At 39.3% G+C, this 14,465-nt stretch overlaps 2 protein-coding genes and 1 long non-coding RNA gene across 3 annotated transcripts in view; all 3 read left to right on the forward strand.

The window, feature by feature from the left end:
* LOC145449022 (uncharacterized) overlaps positions 1-14,465 on the forward strand; it is a 427,802-nt gene that overhangs the window by 395,538 nt on the left and 17,799 nt on the right. The gene's annotated exons all lie outside the window — the stretch shown is intronic.
* Positions 3,835-9,622, forward strand: LOC145447961 (BRO1 domain-containing protein BROX-like). Its single transcript, XM_080326259.1, has 2 exons — positions 3,835-4,177; positions 4,506-9,622. The coding sequence occupies exon 2, from the start codon at positions 5,856-5,858 to the stop codon at positions 7,176-7,178; it is 1,323 nt and encodes a 440-aa protein (XP_080182385.1). The 5' UTR covers positions 3,835-4,177; positions 4,506-5,855; the 3' UTR covers positions 7,179-9,622.
* LOC145447962 (FUN14 domain-containing protein 1A-like) lies at positions 9,694-13,459 on the forward strand. Its single transcript, XM_080326260.1, has 3 exons — positions 9,694-9,834; positions 10,609-10,670; positions 12,246-13,459. The coding sequence occupies exons 1-3, from the start codon at positions 9,694-9,696 to the stop codon at positions 12,439-12,441; spliced, it is 399 nt and encodes a 132-aa protein (XP_080182386.1). The 3' UTR covers positions 12,442-13,459.

Below are 14,465 nucleotides of genomic sequence, written 5' to 3' on the forward strand. Positions count from 1 at the left end.
CGTACTTCAAGAAGTACAGCAGCAAAATTAGCTTTGAAATAATAAAAGTCCACTAATTTCTACATAAATAGTATGATGTTATCTTCAAGAAAAATCACTATTTTGCTGTTTATCACAAGCCTACAGTTCATATTTGCACAAGACAGATGAAGGTTGCACCATAATAGAGCTAAAATTGAGCTAAAACTTTAGGGGGTCCGCGCGGGTCCGTGACGGTCAAAAGGGGTCCGCGAAGCCAAAAAGGTTGAGAACCACTGTTCTAGTGCATTGTTTTGCCGATGGAATATTGTTTGGAACAATGCCGATTCTCATCATTGATGTGGATTCAACGGCCTGACCCGGTAAAAAGTTATATATGTTAGCATTTTATCAATCAGTACAATGATAGTTTCCGGTTAGTTCCGATTTTATATTATGAAGGTACAATCGCTATACTGATACTATGGTTGCCAGTGAACTCGGCCCCACAATATTACAATATATACTATATAAAACAACTTAGTTGCTCACACAATTATCGTAATCAACCCTTCTCTTTAAATAAATCAGGTCCAACGTCTACGTGTCGGAGGTTTCTCTGGGCTCCTCATCGCCGACCTCACTACTACGGTAGTGCATTAAAAAGCCCAGACTGAAAGTGAGCCGTGCTATAAGTCGGCAGCAGAGACCACGATGGGGACGCATGGGAGTGAGAGACAATGAAGATGACAGCGAGAGAGAATGTTAAAGACGTTCCCTACAAGACAAAGAAAAAAAAAAGCAAAGACCAATGAACTTTATGAAATTCATGTCGTGGGGCACAAGGCCTAGAAAGGCGATAAGCCCCACTGTGTTGTGCCTATCAATACAATGCAATACAATACAATACAATAGGTGACATAAATCCTCTTTCAACAATCCTACTAGGTTCTGCACATCTATATTGACGCTCACCCACAGTATCTATTAATTTTTTAGGCTGTGTCGTACATGCATGGTTGCAACCGATGCTAAAATGCCTCACAGCTAGTCGGTACTTCGATAAATGTGCATTGTAAAAGTTATATCACATCCTAGTATGCAGCACTGCCTCACTATGCTCAAGAATACAACAAAAACTAAACCAATTGGGGAAAATCAGTGAATTAGTACGCCAGAAAGGTCGATTGCAGCACTCCCCCACAGTCGACATACGCAATCCCGTACCTCTACTCAAGCATATCCCGCGACGGACTGATTTCGCCGGGAATCTATCTTATAGCGTTAAGGGGCGTGGCAGTTTCCAATCATTGTATATATATCATTGATCCAACCGGACACTGGGACACTCGGACACTGCTTGGATAGCCCTAGGCAATTATGTGTTTGTGGGAACTCATCATTGATTTGATCTGCTGTCAGTGAAAACACACACATACACTCCATCCATTTGACGTTTTGTTAGGTATGTGCATTGTGCACGTTGTGTGATGTTTGTACAATAGGGTTGTTAAAAAATAACTTCCTATTTATTTTACTGTGTGGCTACTTGGTAAAATTGATAGGTTGCATAAAAAGAACACTGAATCGGTCTTAATTTTAAAAAGTAGAATCAATGATATGAGAGGAGAAAATTTTATATTCGGAAATAAAGGTAGTGTTTTTGGTGAGAAATTATTTCATATAATATAATTAAATGATAGTAGTAAGTCGACTATTTTTTCATAACCAAAATATTCCACTCTAATAAATTCGCTTTTTCTAGTTGGAATTGAGCCAAATTTGCTATGAATCATAATTTTACAAAATATAGTAATATCATTAGGTGGCCGGTAAAATTCGAAAATCTCTATTTGTAGTTAATCCAAAATTTCCTCTCATATTAGTAACGCTCCGGCGGCTATTTCGGGAGCTGATCAGGAAAGCTGACCTTTTTTTAGTCAACCACCTGATAATGTGAAAGAAAAACTGTACGTCTACATAAACATGCATATGTTAAACTGGGGACATTAAGAACGACTACCAGAGATATAACTTGTGGAGTGCCACAAGGCTCAGTCCTTGGACCGACTTTTTTCCTCATTTATATTAACGACATTGTTAATGCATCTTTATTCCGCACAACGCTATTTGCTGATGATACTCACCTCTTCATAACCTCCAACACTGTCGATGATTTGCATGCATCTGTGAATAGGGAACTCCCAAAAGTGTCGAGATGGCTGCAAGCAAACAAACTGAGTTTGAATGCAGATAAGACCGAGATGCTCGTTTTAAATAATGCCAGTCATAATTTCACTGTGAACATCAATCATAAACAAATCTCAATATGTGACTCAGCAAAATATCTCGGCGTCACCATTGATTCCAAATTGTCTTGGAAGCAGCATATTGAATGCACAATATCAAAACTAGCTCGGTGTGTGGGAATAATGACCCGTCTCCAATCTTTGGTTTCCAGATCAGTACTACGAACCATCTACTTCTCTCTTTTCCACTCGCATCTGCAATATGGAATCGTAGTATGGGGAAATGCATGTACAACATTTTTGTGCAGAATTCGAACCCTGCAAAACCGTGCGATACGGCTGATCTCATCTGTACCTTTACGTACCAATTTATCGCCTTACTACCGTAAGCATCGAATTTTGCGAGTTGATGAACTGTATCGCTTCGAAGTATCAAAAGTTGTTCACAAATATTTTTCCAATAGTCTCCCTCCTGTGTTTGATGACTTTTTCATACCTGCTAAACATGTCCATTCCCATTACACGAGATCTTCGTCTAAAGGAAACGTCTACTTACCCCAACCCAATAGCAACCTAACTAAGAGATCTATCGACTACTCAGGACCTATCATCTGGAATGCATTACCATCAGATATCCGTGAATTGCCTTATAATAGATTCAAAAAAGCCCTACTTGATCACCTCTTGTCGTTACACTAACACTGTTGCCCTACCTCGCCCAGACATTGCTTCATTGATAATTTGCTACCATTGTTTAATTTTTTTCTACTTTCCTTTCCTAACTAAACATTTTTTTACAGCCAGACTGTTCTGAGTCAAGTGTACCTGTTTGATGCTGGTGTGATCAGACTAGATGACCTTCACGGTCTTATCGATCATTCCTATCTAATACCGAATACTGTGCACGCATATTTTCTGTACCACATTCACTGCCGTTTGTTATGTATTTCGGTTCGATGAAAATAAAGACTCTCTCTCTCTCTGTTGATTCTCTATCAGCTGGTATCTAGACGTGAGTTCGTTGGTTCTATATCAGATAGCATGTAGAATGAATTCGTTGATTCTCTATAAGCTATAAGCTAATTCAGGATTGAAAACAGGAGTTGAACATTACGTCAATACTGTGACTTGGACTCGACTCGAGTCATAACGCTATGACTTGGACTTGAGCCTTTAAACGGTGACTTGGACTCGGACTCGACTCGGTGATGAATTGAAAATGACTCGACTTGACTCGAGTCAAAACCACAAAAGTAAGATTAACTCGTGAGTCGGAACAATGTGACTTGGCTACAACCCTGGTGTCTGATTCCAAAGACTACTCCAAGTCGTTTCGATACCTTCCTATCTTTTCATTGTATCGCATTTTTGGTGTATTGAGTTGACAACAATTGCTAATAAACCGAACCGAAATATCATGACCGTCAAATATTACAGTATTGTGGTGATTAAAAATGTCATTTTTCGAACTCGACTCCCGACAGACCCAATCTAACATTATTGTTATGAATTTATGAAAACAAAACTGATACCGATGATCTCTGCGCGTGAGACACGGTAAAATCACGCCTGAGCTATATAAACATGACGTAACACTCACATGATACAAACATACGATGCGCGTGACTGCCTCTTGATTGTACGAAATTAGCATAAAGAACTTGAGTGAACGGCTGAGGCGAAGTTCGGTTTTCGGTTTATTAGAAATCGCCGATTGGCAATCGGTTGGTAAATCTGTTGTTTTTTTACCATCCCCGAGTGACAACAATGAGTAAAGCTTTCGTATAGCAGTTGATTGTTCTGCCGCCGCAGACCTAGCGTATAATTTTCAGCTGTGGGATATCTCGCGTTGATGAAATGGATATTTTTCGGACTTATTGAGCTCACATGACCTTGGATTCTCGTATATATCAATCTTCTCTTGGCAGTCAGCATGGATAACACAGTACATGAAAGGACGCCTGTGTCAGGTATTAAATCAGTTGAATGGAAATGATAATAATTTGTTGTGCATCGTTGTATCACACAAGACACAACCTAACAGTTTCACGGGATACCGTACCCAGTAAAAAAATAAATTTATTTTTTATAAATAAATCCTGAATTTTCTATGAAGGGAACTTCGCTTCCAGTTGTTGGAATTGAGCCAAAATTGGTGTGAAACTTATTTTAGGTACCTGAACAATTTTAACAACCTTTAAAATTTGAAAAAAAGGTATTTTAGTTTCTTCCAAATGATATTGTTAGCACTATTGAGTATATTCCTTCTCTGATAGATTCAATGTTATCCAATTACAGGTAAAGTCGGAAAATTTTCTCACGAGGACGAAAAGAATCTTATTTCAAAGGACTGGTCATGTTCATATTGCTCGCCGCTGTATAACTTCGACTTTTCACCTCGGTCGCTTGAAACGTGTAAAAATAAGCTCAAATCATTCATGGATTTAGAATATTTTGATCACAATCGAAAGAAGCGTCCTGTATTGGTGGAGATTAATGTTATAACTAGCTTCACGGAAGGAAAAGCTGTGAAGATCACCATTAAAGGTGCAGGCTTTAAGGACAAATTGATAGTGTATCTTTGGTCCATTAATTTTGCTGAGCAGTCTAGTTTTACGCATGACTTGAGTAGATATTGCTTTTTGCCATTGATCATGTATAGCGGTCCGCGAGAGGTTTATAGTGTGACATGTTTGTGGTTACAGAGGGAATACCTTTGCTATATACGTCCTCTGAATTTCGATCCTGTATCTTTGAGTCTGATTGCACAACTGTGTTTATTGAAGTCCTCTCTTGTATGCTTTACGTGGAAGTTACCAGAATGTATATCAGGTATTGATAAAGTTTTGTTTTCTGTCACTCCTGAATCATTGCCAGTTTTTATGAAAGCTTTGCAGTATGATAGTAGCAAAATGGTATCGAGCAACGATGGGACTTGCATCTCAATGTTGAACTCCATTTTGTCCAGTGCCGTTAAAGTGTCTGCTTTCCAGTTAGATGAGATATCATGTCATTTAGTTGAGGTTAGCAGTGTTGGTGATGTAAATTTTAAGAATGCGCCTGAACTATCCAGTATTATCAGTCATTTATGTAGGCTTGCTGCGCGAAAGGTATTTATATTTTCCTTTGATGATGAAAAAGACGGGAATATGTTGTAAATTGTTTTTTTTTTATTGTAAGTGTTCCAGTTAGTTATGCTTGACTCAGGAATTGCATTTTGTATAAAGTTGCTAACTTCTGACTCTTCTATTTATGCATACAGTCGTATGTTCCACAACATTGTTACTGTTTTACAGACATCAAGACTAATCGTTTTCAGCAGTGTTGGTACCGTAATTGTGGTTTTCAGAATGCGCCCCTGAACTATAGGTTACTATATCATCAGTCATTTATGTAAGCTTGCTGCGCGAAACGTATTTTTTTCGAAGACGAAAAAGATTATATTTTGTAAATTGATTTTAGTATTGCACGCGTTTCAGTTATTTTACATTCGGAATTGTGTTTGTGTTTTACTAATTTGTGACTTGGCAATTGTATTTTGTGTTTATTTCTGTAATTGTATGTTTCACAATTGTTTGTGTTTTACAGGCAACAAGAGTACAAGACTAATAGTTTCTATTGAGTAGTTAGTTCACTTAATTCGCAGTCATGACACACTGGTTCCACAGAAACCCCTTGAAAGCGACTGCCCCTCAAGACTTTGACGTCAGAAAAGTATCGATGAAATCCGAATTCAGCAAAGTCGCCGGAGACTTGAGACAAGCTAGACGGAATCTACTTTCTACATTTACCGATCCTACAGCGTCCACAGACACCATGAAAACAAGCAGCGAAAACTATTTCTCTCTCCTAATGGGATTAATTGACGCCCCGGCACAACCAGTCAAAGAGGAAAAGGCAACTGAATCGGAGAGCCCCGCCAAATCTGAAAGTCCCGAAGAAGAAATCAAGGATTTGACGATCAGTGATTCCAAACTGAGCACATTTTTCCGATTTAAATGGTCTCAATCGCTGTGGATATTAAACCCTCCAATCGCACAAGAGGATGCCGAATACGAACTAGTTAATATGGGAATCAATGTGGGGATATGGTATACCAAACACGCCTCTAGGACAGCGGACAAACCTGAGTTGGGAGACGATGATGCGAAAGAAGTTTTGAAAAGCTTGAAAATCGCCGCAGGAATATTCCAAGAATTCAAGGATAACAGAATTGGCCGATTGTTAAAAGAGGGAGAAAAAACATCCGATTTGGACTCGAGAATACTCGATTGTTATATCGCGTGCTGTCAAGCCGAGGGTCAAGAAGTCACCCTAGCGCGCGCAGTGCAATTGAACCACAAGAGTCAGTTAATCTCATCTCTAGCCTTCGAGACAGCGAGGCATTTTGAACGTGCAGATTCGCATTTGAAAGCTCTGGATCAAAGCGTCGTGCTGAAGTGGAGAAAGTATCTCATGTTGAAGCAGGCTTTTTATCAAGCATATGCTTATTGCTATCATGGTGAGACACTATTGGCTCAAGAAAAATGTGGAGATGCAATCAAATGTTTGACGGAAGGTGAAGTGTTAAGTCATCGTTGCTTCACTCTTTGCAAGGAGTACATGTCCACGAAAGGGGCTGGATCAACAGTAAGACCACACGAGCATCCATTTTATCAGCGCTTGTTGAAAAGAATCGGCGTGACTCTAGACAAATTGAAACGTGAAAACAGCTTCATATACTTCCAGAAGGTGCCGGAGGTGTTGCCGGAAATGGACCTGAAAGCGAAGTACGGACTCGTGCAAGCGGAGGCGTACTCTCTCCCCGGGATCAGCGCGGTGTGGAAGCCTGAGATTTACGCCGGGTTTTGTTTGACTAAAAACGTGGAGAATGCGAAAAAAGGCAAACGTCCCGTGAAAGACGCAGACGTTGTCCCTGTAAAGGAATCTGACATTAAAGTGACACGCGGTAGCGATTGTGTGATATCGTGAATCGTGGTATTCTCATACTGTTTTCGTTTGAATATGGCACTTACCAGTAGGGCTGGGCGCAATCATTTGAGTATTTGAGGCTATGTTGAGTGTAATTTCACTAAGGCTGGGCAAAATTGGGTATCGCATTGTTCGATTTCGAATTGAGTATTAGGCTTCACGTCGAGTGTTCCGGTATCACTCATTAAAACGCTACAAACAGTATGGATGATGCAGAAAGCCTGCCTTTTGTGCAACAATAACGAAGACAACTCCTGTTTTACATCGCGTTAAAGAATATTTTGTATTTTTCAACTGTAGGTCACCGCACTTTGTGAGAATGCGTCGATTGATCCCGAATTCATAGAATTGTTGTTTCTACTAACGTGAAGCGTAGCTTTGCGTAGCCTAGCAATTGTAGTTTCAAGGCTTCCATGTTACGAAGAAAGCATCGAATCTATAGCCTAATTCTCGTTGATAATATAACTCCTAGGACGGAGATCATAAAGTTGGGTTATTGATAAATTTGGTTTTAATTTCATGATTTAATAAATCGGAACAAACTATAGATAATTAGTTGTGTATAAAAACTGCGTACACTGCGTAACATTCCTACGTGCAAATATTTCCGGTAATGACATTGACGATCGTCTCGTAGGCAATGGCTTCATCAAGCAATCTCACAATCAACGAATTGTCGACGGTACGCACCTTTGCAGAGCGATATATATATCAATATTCTGTAATCCGTTTCTTTGCTGTGCAGTATTGATTACGCACGACTTTCATTTCGCGATAATGATAATTAACTGCCTAGTCGTAATAACTTTATCAGCAGGCTGCCGTTTCATTCAACAAATTGACAGCTGACAGCCAGTAGCGCGTCTTCGCATTATGATGCAACGGATTACACCATTTGATTGAAAACTCGCGACACCTCGAGTAATCGTTGTGCGTAACCTTATCCAACTCCATCCGTTGCGATTGGCAGATTTTTAGCACACGATTAACATTCTTCCTGATCAGCTAACTTTATGATCCCCGCCCCAAGTGAAAGGTCCTGTATAATTTCAGGACTTGAAAAAAATCGTCACTCATTGACATGAATGATATCAAGTAACACTCGATTCAGAATCGAGCACTCCAATAATTGTGCCCTGCTCTGGTTGTCACTGCTCGTTTTTTATGCCCCTGGTACTGAAATTACATGCCACTTGTGGCAAACAATCTCCAGCGAATAGACCACGTAGCAGATTTATATCAAGTCGTGCCGATTATATACAAGATACAATGCATTTTTGTTGATGCACCAAGCTGTTTTGACAAGGCCTTTGAGTCAATATCCTTTATGCTCATTCAGAAGTCTTAGGTCTATTGTTTTTTATTATGCATGCAATTGTTATGGGGAAAGCAGATAATCTCGGTAAAGGTTGATACTTGATTTGAAATCAAACATTTCTGGTACTTGATGATCCACCCCCCCCCAAGTCATTGCACATATTTTCTTCAAGATTTTAATTATTTTCAAGCAGCTTGACAATCATTTAGTGTAACTATATTGAAATATCATATATTCTTGGAATCTCGGCCCCACCCGAACCTGATGGTTACACTAAATGCATGTTGTTGCCAACAATTGAGTTGTGAAGCGTTGTGCTTGACAATACAGCAATGTGTATGTTTTGATCTTGGTTTCGGAATCACATTTTGCACACTCCATGGTATGAAAGAAAATGGCAATGGAGGGATATCAACTTGGAAAATTCTATCAGATGAAATCTTTTATTCCTAAATTATCACTTTGACTCAATAGTTCTCACAAATGGCATCGATTTTCAATTCATATAATTACCACTACTCGTATTTGTTCAACAGGACGGTCTAAAAAAATATCAAATCGACCGATGCATTGGTATATTACAACGGCATACAGCATACAACCTACACTGCGTGTCGAATGGGCCGAATGGTACCAGTTTACACAAATGCCCATGTTGTTTTGTGAATTTATGAGGTCAAGTTGGAATCTATTTTATAATTAGATTAATACTGGCCTGGGTAAATAGATATGTTCTCTCATTGCCCATATGACGTCATTGATAAACCTTGAAATGGAACTGTGAAAACCACGCCACTGATATACTGTCATAAGCCTACAGCCAATGTTACTACTCTCAAAAGAAATTCATTAAGACAGAATGATGCAGTGTTTGCATTGTAAACGGGTAAATATGAAAACAAGCATATTGCTACTTTAATGAGTTATGGTGTTCCGTGCAACACAGTGTGCATTAAAAAAGTGATCTTATATTCGAGTAATCATATTATTGCTTGTATGGTCGCTCGCAACAATATGAAATGTTCCATGTTTTTCTTTCATGTTTGCTATATACACTGATAATTGTTGAATGCTCTGTCCATTTGGATCTTTCTATGTGTTAAAATGTACAAATATTCAATGTAGATTATTAGTTCAGAACCAGCTTATTATTACGAGTGATAATACGGTACCCGGAAACGGTCTGAGAAAGCCGGAATGCTTCGTAGATTCAGAACTCCGAAAAAAGAGATGACTTTTGCTGACAGCGCACTTGCTACAATCAGCCAAAGTTATGATAAATTTCCGTTCATTGTAGGTGGTGTGGCAGGCTTTGTTGCCGGAAAAGTCACACGAAAGGTATGTTGGCCATATTATATTTTTGAGTTTTACATGCCACATCTGCCGGTATTTGCAATTGCTTATTGAGTTGCCTAATTATTGCTGTAATTACCTCCATCCAATTTTTGCTCAAGGACCTTGCAATAGTGAGTACCATAAGTGTAAGCCTACTTGATGTACTTACCCCTAGCGAAATTGTATTGTGATATTGATACCAATAGTAGCATAGATAGTTCTTGGTTATTAATAGTACCTTACTGCTCACTAATATGTATTACCTGTATTGGCAATGGATGTATTAGTATTATTGTATCACTTTCATGTCATCATAAATATCCTTTGTAATTGAAGGAAACTAGGCTTATTGGTATGACCACTTGAAAGCTATGTTTGATTAAATCAATGTAGAAAGTGTGTGACTTAACCTTGACTTTGCATGAAGCTATGTTGTCCTATGGAAGTGTTTTTGTAATTATATGTGAACACAATCATAATCAGTTTTGTAGTGTAGTAGGTCATGTTGTGACTAAATATAGTGTCATGCTCATTCTGATAACAGGACGTGGAAGTGACTCTACTATGTATCCAGTCTTCACTGTGTAATCTAGGCGTGGATTGATTCATAGTGTTAAGAAACAACTGGATTACAGGCTAAGTGCCAATGGGGAAGTCTGGTAGACAATTAAATTATTGCCTGCTTTAATCTTGTCCTCCGTGTCCGTCACATCATTATAAGATTACGGCCAGGGACCCTATTTCAAAAATCTATTCTGATTACATGCCTTTTCGCAGGTTGGAAAAACAGTTGCTGGAGCGATTGGTGGCGCAATGTTCATAATTCAGCTTGGATGTAGGTGAGCACAATAGTTATGTGTAAACTGCTAATATAGTAATAATCTAGCAATATTTAGATTACAAAAATATTTGCTGATATTTCATAATTTTTAAAAATTCTTGCCATGGCAAAGTTCAGGTTACGGTTGAGAAAGTTAAGTACCAGCAGATCTTTACGAAAGCTGTGACTGTTGATGAAATATTGTGTAATATACTACTGCTTCCTTAGTCCTATTAATTAGCCTATGATGATTTGCGGACATTGCGGTAGGGTAGTCCAACTGCTTCACCACTTCGTGCCAGACGTGAACATTACGATAGCTCATCACATTTTCCCAATAGGTGTTGATCTTCATGTCAGATAGGTCTACTTGGAAATACATTGAATACACTTATTAATGATGCTTCTGCCCGTAACGGCATCAAAATCTAGGAAATTGGTCCCCCAAAATATATATTTATAGAAAATATTTAAAAAATATGGCCTATACATAATGTACAGTAATGAGTCCAACCGTATTAGCAATTATGAAAGAACGGCAACCTAATACCGTATCAAACTGTTTGGTTGCTTTAGTCTAGGAGTGTACACTGTGCAGCCTGCGGGAGCGCGGCTAATATATATGAACCGGCATTTTGGCACTGCGCATTTTCACGCAAGGAGTCATCACGTTTCGGGTAACATGCAACCATGTGACTCATCGTGGTGTGTGCGCTGCCAAAAAAATGGTCAGCGAAAAAAACCTTGAAATAAGATAATCGCCTCATGTCGGCCAAAACGTTCGACATTTAGCCTACATATGTCCACTTGAGCTTGAGCCGCATGTATCAAATGGGATCTGCCAAGGGAAATAATGAACCCTGTGTCGAAATGCGAATTTAAAATCGTTTTCGTCTCACGACGACAGATATTCCTTTATTTTCGTCTGGTAGCCTACGTGTAAGTGGTTCCAATTACAATATATCCTAGGCTTCCTTTCAAATAGGTTGGTTAAGACTTGCAGCATTGTGATGTACGCTGACTCCAAAGTAGACCATAAACTATATATAATTTACGACACGATAAAAAAATAGGCTTCCAATTTTAAAATCCATTCAAAATTTCATACTTTTATTTCAATTCTCTCATTAGTGGAGAAGCTTACAACTTCGCACAACTTTCAATAGAGATATAAAACTGCAAACTATTCGGCGTAAAGTTCATTGTTCATTTTCGGGTTCAATCCCGTTCAGCTCACTTTTTACAACTCTGTTTGGGTGATCTATTGAATGTCCCGCAATCATAATATACTAATTTTTCACACTTTACCGAGTTCCTGGCCCTATTTTACAAACACCAGTGCTGATAGACGATATACCAAGAATGTGATGTCTCACTAATCTTAGAAGTTACAACAAAATGCCTGTCTTTGCTGCCCGAGTCTCGAGTCATGCGGAATGACTTGAGTACAAGTCGGTTGAATACAGAAATTGCCTCAAGTCAAGTCAGTCATTTTCCATATTTTATAAAATGACTCGAGTCAAGTCGAGTCACCAAAAAATCGCGACTCGAGTCATTGCAACCCTGGAAATCGTATCTCAATTTATTTCCACAGAAGCGGTTACCTCGTCGTCAACACCAAAAAAATGAACAAGGACGCCAGAAGTCTTGAACGTTTGATCACGGAAGAAATGCAGTCCAGTCGGTCTCCGCTTGCGTGCACCGTCGAACAAGCAAAAGTAGCTGTGAAAGAGAATCTCTCTGGCATCTCCGGATTCGGCTCGGGTTTTTTAACTGGATTCTTCTTGTGAAGTTTGTCGACTCGTAAAACCGGTGCCAAACCTACTTCTGAGCTGCGTGAACGGGGGATTGCGTCTGCAACACAATGGCATATTCTGAAGATGTTTAGGGCCGTAGCGCTGGAAAGTCTGTGTTGTGTCTGCAGAGAGAAATGAAAGCCCTGTCGGTGTGTGGAATGTATGCAAATGTATGTGCAATGTCTATGTCAGTGATTCCCAACCTTTTTCGACTCATCGCCCCCTTATCCTGCTGGCAGCGGCGGGTTTTTCCAAAAAATTTTGCTTCACTTTTCAAAACTGTGAAACACGATTTTAATGAGATCCGAAACCAGCAAGTGATATATCGTCGGATTCGGAATGTCAGCGCCTAACCGACTACGCCACGAAGCTAGACGAGAGCTTGACGACCGGCTGTGTATATACTCAAGAAGACGAGACAGCCTTGTAAAAATGCACATGTTTTGGTTACATCCTCATAGAGTCCACAACGTATACCTTGTGCGAATAAGTACGTGCTATTCACTGTGACGTAGATGTGATCTTTCAAACAAGCCATGATCGATACTATCAATGCATGGTAGAGTGTTTCACCATAAATATTCTCTCAGACTGCCTTATTTTGCAATCATTTCATTACGCTTTCATGAAGTGAAAATTGTATAGTAGACCAACTGCATTGGACCAATTAAGTAAGATTACCTGGATTATGTTAATAATTTAATCTCCGAACTGCCATGATCATTTTCAAAAGTGTAAGATCTAAGTTGTCGGCTTGTGAAATGGCGTAGTATATTATTACTACTGTAAAGTGTGCGAACAGATAGGTCGATCGGTGTCAAAATATCTTATCTTTTAGTTTGTATACTCCTAAAATTTCCTACGGGAATCCTAGTTTTGACAAGCCCTGCTTTTGAGCAAATATTCACCATATTTCTCATGAACAATTTTGAATTCAATTTTTTTGGTACCATGTGAACACAGTTGGTTTGGCGTAAGAAAATGATTAAATAATAAAACAATCATGCAAGTATGCTCTGTTTGAAGAGAGCACTAGAGCAGGGGTTTTCTACAGTTACGCCATAGGGGCAATTCAAGGTGGGCAAGAGGGCTATTTGGAAAATTGTAGATTTAGTGAAAGTTTTTTATATTTATTGTTATTCGCTCAAAACATTCATATTATCAAATTAAACGTCGGCTACAGCAAGCTTTTCATCCGACTCTGATGAGACGTCGTAAAGACCTATGGAGTAACGATGTACAAGTCGAGAATGGGAGGGAAAACGTCGTTCTCGTCCTTTGGCTACGCCTATGATGACAACCTACGGTACGGTTAGCAGCAACGAAGATGATTTCGATTATATCATAGCTGGAAGCTAATACTGAAGTAACCAAGCATTACAGCGGGGTCATATGTTGTTCAGAAGGCCGCATAAATCGTAGGATTCGGAATCGGTCTAAAGTGTCCTGCCTTCAAATCATTGTACTTGATGCAAGAGCCGCATGAATTGATTGTATCCTTGAATAGAATGTTTATCGCAGCTCCAGTAGGTAAAAGACACACGCGCAGATTGCATTATTAAAATTTTCCCGCTCTCTGCAGTAAGCAAACCCATTCACCGAAATCGCGTTGACAATCGTTTGAAGCTGGCCCAGAATGGTTATTCCCGCCATAGAGGAGCTAAAATCCCAATTGTTCGTGGATGCGGAGATTAAATCCTTGTGTTTCGCGGCGTGCGTGCCACAGCGGACGACCGTGTTAACTAAAAGGGTTGCCATATATCCGGAATTCCCCGGACATGTCCGGAATTTTACTGTTCTCTGTGCGTCAGCGAGTAAATTTTAAAATATGCCTAAATGTCCTGAATTCTGAAGTCTTGAAGTAGGCCTACTCTAGATTTTTTTTCGTAAATCAACAAACAGTATCCATTTCAAACAGATGTATGCTATTTGAAAATTTTCTTCGCGCTGCACGCGATTTGGTGTCACACATATTGCATTCATAATATGATGTCCACCACTTTAGCAATAAATCCAAT

The sequence above is a fragment of the Botryllus schlosseri genome, chromosome 10, assembly GCF_051294905.1.
Source record: "Botryllus schlosseri isolate E-star chromosome 10, Bs_hap1, whole genome shotgun sequence".
NCBI classification, from domain to species: Eukaryota; Metazoa; Chordata; class Ascidiacea; order Stolidobranchia; family Styelidae; genus Botryllus; species Botryllus schlosseri.

Excerpts from the sequence above, each read along its gene's own strand:
- LOC145447961 (XM_080326259.1), top strand. The coding sequence starts at position 5,856 with ATGACACACTGGTTCCACAGAAACCCCTTGAAAGCGACTGCCCCTCAA.
- LOC145447962 (XM_080326260.1), top strand. The coding sequence starts at position 9,694 with ATGCTTCGTAGATTCAGAACTCCGAAAAAAGAGATGACTTTTGCTGAC. Across the intron at positions 9,835-10,608 it reads CCGGAAAAGTCACACGAAAG|GTTGGAAAAACAGTTGCTGG; the intron begins GTATGTTGGCCA and ends GCCTTTTCGCAG. Across the intron at positions 10,671-12,245 it reads ATAATTCAGCTTGGATGTAG|AAGCGGTTACCTCGTCGTCA; the intron begins GTGAGCACAATA and ends TTATTTCCACAG.